Source organism: Rattus rattus, chromosome 1 (genome assembly GCF_011064425.1).
Source record: "Rattus rattus isolate New Zealand chromosome 1, Rrattus_CSIRO_v1, whole genome shotgun sequence".
NCBI classification, from domain to species: domain Eukaryota; kingdom Metazoa; phylum Chordata; class Mammalia; order Rodentia; family Muridae; genus Rattus; species Rattus rattus.
Window position 1 is genome coordinate 28,753,042 of NC_046154.1, and position 12,673 is coordinate 28,765,714.

The window sequence follows — 12,673 nt, forward strand, 5'->3', positions numbered from 1 at the left end:
CTCACATACATAAAATAATAAATAAATAATTTTTTTTTTCAGAAAAGAGTTCATGGGGGCTGGAGAGATTGCTCAGTGGTTAAGAGCACTGACTGCTCTTCCAGAGGTCCTGAGTCCAATTCCCAGCAACCACATGGTGGCTCACAACCATCTGTAATGGGATCCGATGCCCTCTCCTGGTGCAAGACAGCTACAGTGTACTCATGTACATAAAACAGATAAATAAATCTTGTAAAAGAGTTAGGTGAGACAGGAAAGTGCTTGCCTTGAAAGCATGAAGACCCGAGTTCAGTCTCCAGAAGCCGTGAAAAGCTGGACAGGGCAAGACTTGCAGGAGGACACCCGAGCCTGCTGGGTGGGCAGGCTGGCTGACCATACGAGGTCAGGCTAATGGGAGAGTCTGTCTCAAAGGAGGTGGAGAACGCTCCTGAGGGAGAAACCTGAGGTTGTTCTCTGAAACCTACACATACACATGCACACACACAAGCATACATGCATGCACTTTATACATACGTGAGTACACATGCATTTTAAATGTTAAATAAGGAAATACCAATAGTCTTTTTATTTAATGTATTTAAAGATTTATTTATTTACTATATATGAGTACACTCTAGCCATCTTCAGACACACCAGAAGGCGGCATCAGATCCCATTAAAAATGGTTGTGAGCCACCATGTGGTTGCTGGGAATTGAACTCAGGACCTCTAGAAGAGCAGTCAGTGCTCTTAACCGCTGAGCCACCTCTCCAGCCCATTTAATGTATTTAAAATACTATTATTTAAACATGTATCAAAATTTTTAAATGAGGAAGAAGGTATTTCAGGTGCCTTTCTTTAAAAAAAAAAGACGATTATTTTTATTACATGTGTGAGTGTTTGCCTCTATTTATGTCTGTGTGATATGTATGTGCACGCCTGCTGAGACCAGAAGAGGGCACGGAATACCCTGAAAATGGAGTTACAGATGATTGAGCCACCACGTGGGTGCAGGGAACTGAACCCAGGTCCTCTGGAAGACCTCAGTGCTCTTTTTCCGGGGCTGGGGACTGAACCCAGGACCTTGCGCTTCCTAGGCAAGCACTCTACCACTGAGCCAAATCCCCAACCGACCTCAGTGCTCTTAACCGCTGAGCGGTCCCCCTATCCCCTTGGGTATCTTTCTTTGTGTTGGGAATTCAATGTTTATTTGTTCATTCATGGTGTCCCCAATTCCACAGTCACATTGCCTGTGCTGCCGAGGTTGTCTCAGGAGAGAGAGGATAGAGCTAGATTCTGGTCTGAAGGAAAAACCAGGTCGAACGTCTCTGGCCCCAAGAAACCATCATCGAAAAAATATGAATAGAATCTTCCACCAAGTAAAATATCCTCCCTAACGAGATCAGATGTTAAGATCAGTGAAACGTTATCCAAATATGCGCTCGCTGGCACCACCTTCAAAGGTGGCTGCACCCTCTCCTGGCTCGTGGAGAGCTCCCTGGAGAGACTTTTCACGTTGTGCTGCTTTTGCTCTGGCCTTTTTCCACTTCCTATCTCCTCCAGGCTCGTGTGTCTGCTGAAAGTTTACCTCTCCTTTAAGAACCAATCCTGCTGGCTTCCTCCTCTGCCCCTTTCTCCCTTACCAAACCCCTTACACACAAGGCAGGACCATGTCCTACCCACTGTGCAACAGATCCCCAACACTGTCCTTCCTACTGGTGTTTACTGGGCACCTCTGGGTTTTTATTTCCTTTGTGTGTTTTTATCACACTGTGTGTATTACCTGGAGGTGGAAGGCGGAGTCAGAAGACATGGGAGTCAATGTTCTCCCTCTACCACCTGGGTCTCTAGGATCAAACTCAGATCTTCAGAATTCGTATTAGGTGTCTGTACCGACTGAGCTGCCTTGCTGCCTCCAATTTTTTTTTTTTTTTTGTTGTTGTTCATTTGTTTTGTTTTGTTTGTTTTTTTGAGACGGGATCTTACTGTGGGGCCCTGGCTGGCCTGGAGCTTGCTCTGTAGATCAGGCTGGCTTTGAACTCAGAGATCTGCCTGCCTCCTCAGTGCTGAGAATAGAGCCTCCCCTAGTTTTTGTTTTTCATGACTGAGTTCTTGGACTTGATATGTAACTGAGGACGACCTTGAAATACACCTGTATGTAGTTTGTATGCATGTATTCCTGCATACATGCATGCATTTCTTCTTCCATGGAGTTCTGGGATTAAAACAAAACTCACAGTTCAATCCCCAGGGCCTAAGTTGTGAGATAGGAAAGAACTGACCCCCCACAAATTCCAAATTGTCCTCTGATCTCTACATGTGTGCTGTGTTACACACTTACACATACACACACACACACACACACACACACACACACACACAAATAAGTTTGAATGTGATAATTTTTTTTCTTTTCTTTTTTTTTTTTTTTTCCAGAGCTGGGGATGAACCCAGGGCCTTGCGCTTGCTAGGCAAGCGCTCTACCACTGAGCTAAATCCCCAACCCTGAATGTGATAATTTTTAAGTGGTTTAAATGGGGCCTGAGAGGTGGCTAAGTGGTTCTGAGCTTGCTGTACTGGCAAAAGGACCAGAGTTCAGTTCTCAGGGACCATGAGAAAACACACGTCTGCAAAAGCATCTATGGATGCTGGTCAGCAAGAGATGATGTGTCAAAAAGGTAGAGGTGAGAGATGATACCCAATACCCTAGAACATTGACCCAGTCTTCCAGTGCGCACAACACATCTTCATACACCTCACACATCATCGTGTGCATCCCCACATGCGTGCTGACAGGACAAGGCAGTAAATCTTATGTTATGAAGTTTGTAGCAGTGTGGGAGCCGAGTAAAGTCCAGGTTACCAGTACTGACTGAAAATGCCACAGCTGAGCCAAGTCCTGATGAGGAGAAGGATAAAGGGAGGAGAGGGAGGAAGGTTTCCCCTCTGCCAGCCTCTCCTCCAGACTCATAAGACCAAGGAATCACATAGCTCAGAGGTGTGCGAGTGCACACTTACAGCCAATGGGAGGGCCCCACAGCGCGTTGTGGTGCATGCAAGCCCTTCCCTGTGGCTATTCACATGCTCTGTTAACTCATCCTGATCCTGTTAGTCATCTCCAGTGAGTTAATAGGCTCCCTGAAAACCTGCAACAGAGGCCAGCACATTTTTTTCCATAAAGGGCCAGGTAGTAACTACCCCAGGGGCTGGGTATACCATGTGTTGTAACCCATTCAGCACTGACATAGTTGCCCAGAAGTCACCATAGGCAACATACAAAAGAGCCGCCATGGTTGATGTCATAGTCATCTCCATTGCCAGCTTGATCGTTGGGTGTGTCTATAAGGGTGTCTCCATCCCACGGAGCACTCCTGGCCTGAATCAAGAAGACAATGCAGAGCTGAGAACTGGATTCATCTCTCTCTGGGTCCTGACACAGACACAGTCTCACTAGGGTCGTGCCTGCCCACCGAGGTGAACTGTAGCTCTTCCAACTGTGAGCCGAAGTCGACCCTCAGGTAGCGTTTGTCAGGTACCGGGTCAAAGAGAGAAAAGGTAACTAACACAGCTGAGTTCTGGTAGATTTGTTTTTCAAAGCAAAATTTGAATCCATAGACCTTTCAGTTGCCCCCAAAACATTCTTCTGTTAGTTACAATCAACCTACAAAAAATGTAAAAAGAAAACAATGTTAGAGAGACTGGGTCGAGCCTGTGGTCTGTAATAGTTAGTTAGTATGCTAGTTTTTGTTTCTTTGAGACAGGGATTCTCTGTGTAGCTCTGGCTGGCCTGGAACTCTCTGTAGACCAGGCTGGTCTCAAACATGGTATATCTTGCCTCTGCCTCCCAAGTGCTGGGATGGAAAGTGTGTGCCACCATCACCCAGCATTTTGTCTTGTTTTGTTTCATTTTTATCGTTTACTTGTGTGTGTGTGTGTGTGTGTGTGTGTGTGTGTGTGTGTGTGTGTGTACCCAAGAAGGTCAGAGAGGTGTCAGTTCCCTAAAGCTGGAGTACTAGGCAGTTGTAAGTTACCTGATTTGAGTGCTGAGAACCGAGTTAGGGTTCTCTGCAGGAACAATAGGTGCTCTTAAACGCTGAGCCATTTCTTCAGCCCTAATTTGAAGCCTGGATTTACATTGAATATTAGATCCTCCAGTCTTAGCCTCTGGGGGGGCTAGCATTACACACCTGAGCACCATACCTGGCCACGGGCAGTTCTTACTCTCATCTGCTGGTCATTTCAGGTCAGATTCTGTGTCCTTTCTTGACCCAGGCTGTGCTGCAGAAGTCACCTCCACCCGGGTCACCTCCATATTACATCTTGTAGAATGTTTTTATTTCCTGTAGGGCATCACACAATCCTCCAAACACTGTCATGAAGGGAGATAAGTCTGTATCATAGCCCTGTAAAGAAGCAAAACCCTAGTGTAGGGAACGTGGGATGACGATGCCAGATGGGCATAAGAACTGGTTAAGTGGGGTGTACTCAGACTCTGGGAATCTGAGAGATTTGAGACAGGTGGAGTGGAGGTGCCCCCTCTCCCAACCCCCAATGCCTGCGCTAGAACTTGTAACCATGACACTATTTGAGAGGCCCACCGGACACTCAGTCACGTGGCATAGCCCCTGGAGTTCTCCATGCTCATGAGGTATCTAGATAGCCTCAGCCTTCAGCCAATGAGCTTCTCTTCCTGGATATATCACACCCTTTCCCGTAAAAGTATATAATCCCTGGTTCACATCCACTCCGGATAAAGCAATATGAGCATGCAAGGATCGTTTCAGAGAGCTGCTTCATTAAAGATCGCCACAGGGAAGGCCTCTGCTTAAACAAGCTGCGACACTAAGCCTTCCAAAGAAGGCCTTTCTCTTCTGCTCTTCTGGGTCTAAGCACTTGCTCCCAAAAGACCAGATCCTATTTGTCTTGGACTCTGCTTTCCCCTTCCTGCTTGGCATGAAAATGCCCTGAGGGGAGATGTGGACCTCAGATTCTTGTTCCTGATATCTGAGCTGGCAAATTGGCAATGTCCAGACACTGCCAGCAAAGGGAGGCAGAACCTGGGACCCAAAACGAACCCAAGTACCACATAATAGCAGTAGTTAGGTCTAGGGTAACTGTTGTGAGCTGGTAACACTGCTTAGGAGGAAGGCGAAGGTTGCTGGACCCTCTCCTCGTATTCCACCCACCTATTTTTCCTGCCCACGGCTGCATATGATCTGGAAGGGAATGTGGAGTGGATGCACCAGGGTATAAGAGGCAGAAGTTAACCAAAAGGAGGGATTGCATGGTGCAGCTTGCATGGTGTCATGGTCCACAATGGGAGGGGACTTTCTAGGTTGTAGACTTTTTTGAATCACTGTAAGTAACCCCTTGCCCGTAGTTCTATAAATACCCCTATAAACTCATGTTGAATCATGTTATTCTTCAGTGGACTTGTTTCTTTGGTCTGTTGGAAGCCTATCTGGAATTGACTTGCTTGCATCTCTCGGGGAAGGGGAGTGTTGGAGGGGGAAATAACATTATAGCAGAGAGGAAAAGCAAGAGGGCCCATGGGACTGCGTGGTGTATTCCCGTACTTCCGCTCAGAGACTGCATGGTGCATCCCGGTACTTCTGCTCAGGGACTGAGTGGTGCCTCCCCGAACTTCCGCTCAGGACAAGCATGCTGTCATTGTTTAACAGCGCCACTGACTCCAGTATAACACACCAAGCCTGAAGACGGGGTAGGGAACATATTTCATCCACACGCAGGCCTTAAAAGTCACCGCGGCAAGCTGGGCGCATGCCTTTAATCTCAGTACTCGAGGGGCAGAGGCAGGCGGATCTCTATGAGTTCCAGGCCAGCCTGGTCTACAGAGTGAATCTAGGACAGCCAGGGCTACACAGAGAAACCCTGTCTAGAAGAACAAAACAAAACAAATGATTTGTGACCATGTTCTGTGATAAGTATGGAAAGAAAATGCAAACATGTTTATATAATCGCTATAAACATGGGAAGCTGACTTCACAAATGAACTTTTAATGTTCTGTTTCTGGGAAGACAGTGTCGGTATTTTTGTGTTTGTGTCTTAGAGCATCATGAGTGTGCAGATGACCAAGCAGGCCAGAAGAGGGCGGCAGATCCCGCGGCAACTGGAGTAGCAGGCCCCTGTGGGCAGCTGGATGTGAACGGGTGGGAACCGAACTCCAGTCCTCTGCAACAAGAAGAGCGCAAGCACTTTCTCCAGCACCCGGTGTTGGGATTTTGATAGGGCGGGCATTGATTCTGTTTTGGTGAGATGGCCATTTTCAGGACGGCGAGTCGGCCAGCTCTCAAGCTCAGGAGGTCACTCCATTTTCCCAGTTCTTCAGCTCTTCTCACAGAGGCTTTTGCAGACTTTACTAGGGGCACTGTTCATTTCTCTGGTTAGGACATTCCAAGGCTTGTTTTTAAATTTTAGTATTCACTTATTTACTGGATGATATGAAACAAACAAACAAAAAACAAAAAACAGGGGCTGGAGAGATGGCTCAGTGGTTAGAGCACCGAGTGCTCTTCCAGAGGCCCTGAGTTCAAATCCCAGCAACCACATGGTGGCTTACAACCAACTGTACTGAGATCTGTTGCCTTCTTCTGGTGTGTCCAAAGATGTGCATTAAATAAATAAATCTTTAAAAAACAAAACAAAATAAAACAAAACACCCAGCAGGGGACAGCGAGCTTGCTCCAGGCTAAAGGTGCTTGCTGCCAACCCTGAAGACCTGAGTTAGACCCCAGGGACCCACGTGGTGGAAGGAGGGAACGGAATCTTGTTTCAACTTTACTCATCTATTCCTCCTTCATTCTTTTTTTTTTTCTTTTTTTCCGGACCTGGGGACCGAACCCAGGGCCTTGCGGTTGCTAGGCAAGCGCTCTACCACTGAGCTAAATCCCCAACCCCCTCCTCCTTCATTCTTGGAGGAAGCACATGACAAGAACTGGACTATGGGATCTGCTGTCTCCTCATCTGGATTCAGGGTGAGCCCTTCCTCAGTTAACCCTCTGGAAGGACCCTGGCATACCCTCTACCTGCCAAGAGGCATGACTCAGTCTCCTAAATTAAGTCTCAGTTCCGCCATGTTGATAAAGAAAAGTAACCAAGACAGCACCAAAATCCGAGAGTTCTCTACTGCACAACAGTCCCTCTCCCCACTCCCCATCCAAGTTGTGTTTGTCAGCTTGACATCTGAGAGAGGAACCCCAAATGAGGAAATGCCCTTAGCAGATCGGCCTGTCAGGCAAACCTGTGAGACATCTTCCCGATAATGACTGATGTGGGCAGGCCCAGCTCACTGTGGGTGGCACTCTCCATAGGCAGGAAGTCCAAGAGTGTATAAGAAAACCCGCAGGAGGGCCTAGCCAGTAGGCATCGATCTTTCACGTGCTCTACCTCAGTTCAGGCCTCCAGGTTCATGCCCTGACTTCCCTTCACAACAGACTGTAAGCTGTAAACCAAATAAGCTATTTTCTCCACAAGTTACTTTTGGTCGTGGTCTTTATCACAATAGAAAGTTAGCTAGAGAACAAGTTTGCGTTTTTATTTGAGATAAGGGCTCTCTATGTAGTCATGGCTAGGCTGAAACTCACTCAGTACAGTAGGCTGGTCTTGAACTTGTGGCAGTCTTCCTGACTTCACTGGGATTACCTGATCGAACTGCTTTGCCTAGCTGGGCCAACTTAGTGGTTAAAACACCAAGCATTCAGCTGGGGAACACTTGCTTAATACATGTGAGGTCTCAGGTTTAATACTTCTTTTTCTTTAAGACATTTGTTTATTCATTTATTTATATAAGTGCTTAATTTACATGTGTACCTCCATGACAGAAGGCATTAGATCCCATTACAGTTGGTTGTGAGCCACCATGTGGTTGCTGGGAATTGAACTCAGGACCTCTGGAAGAGCAACCAGTAAATGCTAGCTGTTGTTGTAAATATCAAAAGTAAAAAAAAGTATTGGTCTTTTACCTTGCTGAGGCTGGCACCACAGTACCCCAAGATATCTGCTAGGTATCTTGGCGGAAACACATGCCAACTCTGCCGCTGCCCAGTGTCTCTTGCCGCCACACACTTTCCTACACTCAAACCGTCACATAAAAGAACACACAACACAACAACCTTTGACCCAATTGGTAAGATATAATTGCCCACTTAAACATACAAAGCCCGGTACCATCCATCCCTTGAGAACATGAATAACAACCTGTAAATACACAGAGCGAGAACTTTACATCAGCCTCCATCGTCCTGCCAAGGTTTCTGCCTCTCTCTCCCTCCCGTCTCTTCTCCTCTCTATCCCAGTCTCCTCCTCTTCCTTCAAACTTCTCTCCCGCCCATCCTTCCTTCTCCTCCAATGACAGGCCTCCTTCTATCCTGTACCTGCCCCTCACCTGTATTTTACAAATTCAATGGGAGAAGGTTCTGGTGAAGTCACCAGATTCCTGAGTATGTGACTAGGCCGCTGTCCTTGGGGCAGTGGAATTAGCATCAAAATACTGATAACTCCAGGGCAAACCACAACAGCTAGCCCTCTCTTAAACCCTGGGTTTGAATACTTAATTCTGAAAACCAAACAGAACATTTTCTCTTTATAAGACCTGTGAGGTGTGGGGTTGGGGATTTAGCTCAGTGGTAGAGTGCTTGCCTAGGAAGCGCAAGGCCCTGGGTTCGGTCCCCAGCCCCGGAAAAAAAAAAAAAAAAAAAGACTGTGAGGTGTGAGGACTGGGCAGGAGAGATGGCTCAATGGTTAAGAGCACTGGCTGCTCTTCCAGAGGTCCTGAGTTCAATTCCCAGCAACCACATGGTGGGACCATGTGTAATGAGATCTGATGCCCTCTTCTGGTGTGTCTGAGGACAGCTGCAGTGTATAGATATACAAAAATAAATACATCCCCGGAGCTGGGGACCGAACCCAGGGCCTTGAGCTTGCTAGGCAAGCGCTCTACCACTGAGCTACATCCCCAACCCCCAAATAAATACATCTTAAAAAAAAAAAAAGAGGGTTGACTGTTAAAAAAAAAAAAGACTGTGAGGACCAACAGTCCAGGAGAACTCAGTTGAGTGATTCTCAGGGTCTCTCGTGAAATTGTTGATTTAATGGGGCTGCAGGCAGTCGAGCGAGGACGGGCTGGCAGACGCCTCTCCTGGTAACCCACTCACACGCTCTTGGCAGAGACCTCAGTCCACCTCCTCAGGGCTTCGTCAAGATTCTCCCAGAGTAACTTACTCAGGACAGAAAAGAGCAAACCGGAAGGTGCTATGTCTTGGCAACCGAGTCTTTACAGCCACACACACCATTATTTCTACTTTATTCTATTTTAAGAAGCAAGTCACTAGGTCTAGCCCACACTCTCGTCAGCTGCCTTCTTCCCCTCAGGAGAGCACGTCAAACTATTTATGGGCATTTAGAGGTCATCGCGTCTATCTCTGCTCTTATCTTGGCCCTGAGATTGGAGATGGGTGTAGTGGACTCAACATTATTCCTCAGAGCCATTCTTAGAAATTCTTAGAAATGAAGCTACTATAAACTATTTCTTCTGTGTACTAACTAAAGATGTCCTTTTCATCGTTGTGGCTTCTATGAGTGTTTAAGCTTGTTTTTTTTTTAATTTATTCTAACTGGGGGGTAGTGCTACATGCCTTTAATCCCAGCCCTCGTGAGTTCAAAGCCAGCCTGGTCTACAGAATGAGTTCCAGGACAGTCAGAGTGACACAGAGAAACCCAGATTGTTTCCCTGCTGGCTGTAAAGCCCAGGGACCCTCCAGAGATCCCAAGTTCTCTCCTCTTGCTTCATATTCCCTCTACTATCTACATAACACTGACAACAAGTTGTGTTTCAACAGGGTTTCATGTAGCCCAGGCTGGCCTTGAATATCTCAGTCTCCTACAGTAAGTAGGAACAAGGTATTAAGTAGCCTTCCTCTGGGTCCTGCCTCAGTTCCTGCCTTCAGGTTCCTGCCTTGCTTGGGTTCCTGCCCTGAGTTTCAAAGGAGGCCAGTGATTGGGTCTTGTAAGCCAAATGAACCCTTTCCTCCCCAAGTTGCTTTTAGGAGACCTCCTAAGCAGTGGAATTACGGGCTTGTGTTACCAACAGCTGTTGATGGCTAACAGTCATCTCAAACCACTCATTTATTAAGCATCTAACTTAAGCAGAAATGAATTTCTATCAGAAGTTCACAGAATTACAGGAAGAGTTCAAACACAGTGATGGAAGGCAGCCAGAAACAATAGCCAAAGTCATATCATAACTCTCCCAGTGAGGATACCAACACTGTTCCTGGCACCTAGAGACGGGCCAGCCAGCGCAAGAGCATCAGAGAGAGGCAATGTTGCTACCATCGCAGGTTCGGTCCCTATGGCACCCGGAGCTACTGCTGCAGCTGTCCCTGCTGCTGAGGTCCTCTGTGGTTCTTGGGCACTGGCGTTGTAGCTCCCACTTCAAAGTGGTGCATCTCATTGTCAGAATATACACAATGGCCTTTGTGTCTGCAAGGAATTCTGGGAAAGTGAGTCACTGGCATTTTCATATTCTATTGCGGAAGGTAGGCTCTACTTCCCACAATTAACCCTAAGGTAAGGAATTCTTGAAATTCTGGGTTTCAGATGACAGGCACACAGAGAGGATGAAGATGTCCATCTGTAGGACACACAGAGAGGACGACGCCCATCTGTATCACAGAGACACCTCATTTTCAGCATCTCTAGGCTGGCTTTATTGTCTTTATGACTCTCTGAATTCCACTAAACTAAAACTGAACAAACAGACAACAAAAACTGAATCTTCTGGGCTGGGTTGGGGGCTGGAGAGATGGCTCAGCAGTTAAGAGCACTGACTGCTCTTTCAGAGGTCCTGAGTTCAATGCCCAGCAACCACATGGTGGCTCACAACCATCTGTAATGGGGATCTGACGTCCTCTTCTGGTGTGTCTGAATACAGCTACAGTGTACTCGTATACATGAAATAAGTAAATAAATCTAAAAAAACCAAATAAAAAAAACCCAAAAACAAACAAACAAACAAAAAACCAAACCAAAAAACTGATCTAGGCTCTTCCTTTTCTTTCTTTTTTGAGAGTCCCGGATAGGCTGGTACTATCTGTGTAGATCAAGCTATCCCCAACCCACACTGATCTGACTACCTCTGCCTCCCAGGTGCTGGGATCCAAGGTGTGTACCACTGTTGTGTGACAAAACACTTTTTTTTTAAGAACCATCTTTTAGGGGTTGGGGATTTAGCTTAGTGGTAGAGCGCTTGCCTAGCAAGCGCAAGGCCCTGGGTTCGGTCCCCAGCTCCGGAAAAAAAAAAAAAAAAAGAACCATCTTTTATTGGGGGAGGGGTCATCAATCCTTCTTGGCCGCGCCTTCCGCATGGCTGCCAGCACGTTGCTCAGCTCCTCCCTCTTTCTCTTGGCGCGGATGTGCGTGCCCACCCTCTTCTTGATAAACTTGAGTGCTCGCTTGTCCTTGGACACCTGGAGCAGCTCCATGGCACGCCACTCGTAGGGCGCGAAGCCGCACACCTCCCGGATCATATCTCGCACGAACTTGGTGTGCTTGGTGAGGCGCCCGCGGCGGCGGCTGTGTCTCGGCTTGCTGACGTTTTTCGTCACTTTGTGGCCTTTGTTGAGGCCCACGGCCATGGGGTAGCGCAGGGCCATGGCTGCAGCTTTCCGATGACGGCCGGACAGGAAGAACGACGCCGCGCAGAATCCTCGACAAAACACTTCTTGGGGGACACAACATACTCCTCTACCCACCCAGATAGGAACCCATGACAGACTGTAGTACAGAAACCACCAGAGTCCAGCTTGGTGAAACAATGAGTTTCATTCGGATTATTTGTAAGAATATGGGTGATGGGGGTTGGGGATTTAGCTCAGTGGTAGAGCGCTTGCCTAGCAAGCGCAAGGCCCTGGGTTCGGTCCCCAGTTCCGAAAAAAAGAAAAGAAGAAGAAGAAAAAAAAAAAGAATATGGGTGATGGGTTACTTACAGTAGCAGCCATGACTTAAAGGCATCACCGAGGCTCACCCAGCATGGGTGACAGCTCACAGGAGCTGGGGAAAGCTGGAGGCCACAGCACAGCCTGCCGGCAGCTCAACGGGCTGGAGAGCATCCTTTCCAGGTTCCACCACTGATCCAGGTCTCTTCCGGACAGCTCTTTCCTGAGTCTTTGAAGCTGAGCTCTGTTCCCTGTAGCAGGGAGGGGCCTAGCGGAATCTGTCCAGTTTCAGGGAGTTCGTGAAGTTATTTTTCTGTTATTTGACTCCTGGAAGGATGGAATGTTTTAATCTCAGGGGGACAGTTACACAACAACCATCATGCTTGATTATTCTTTTTTTTTTTTTTTTTTTGGTTTTCCAAGAGAAGGTTTCTCAGTGTATAACAACCCTGTCTGACCTGGAACTCACTCTTTAGACCAGGCTGGCCTGGAATTCAGAGTGAAAGGACTGAGACAGGCTGACTCTAGGACAGGCTTCAAACTGGCAGTTCAGGAGACCAGGCCTAAATTTCTGTTTCCCAGGGCTAGGCAAGTCTGGGCAAGTCAGTTACTAGAGAAAAGTGACAGGCCTCAGGCAGCCAATCAGAAGCTGCCCCTCAATCAGAAGCTGTCCACCACCTGGTCTGAGGCAAGGACAATATCAGTTTCCAGGCTTCCCAGCAATAATTTCCGGCCTCCC

The 12,673-nt window shown here is 47.3% G+C and overlaps 1 protein-coding gene across 1 annotated transcript; it reads right to left on the reverse strand.

Moving 5' to 3' along the window:
- Positions 1-10,362: 10,362 nt before the first annotated feature.
- LOC116896381 (60S ribosomal protein L36-like) lies at positions 10,363-11,668 on the reverse strand. Its single transcript, XM_032897912.1, has 2 exons — positions 11,306-11,668; positions 10,363-10,480 (listed from the first exon to the last, which is right to left on the reverse strand). The coding sequence occupies exons 1-2, from the start codon at positions 11,650-11,652 to the stop codon at positions 10,363-10,365; spliced, it is 465 nt and encodes a 154-aa protein (XP_032753803.1). The 5' UTR covers positions 11,653-11,668.
- Between the last annotated feature and the right edge of the window lie 1,005 nt (positions 11,669-12,673).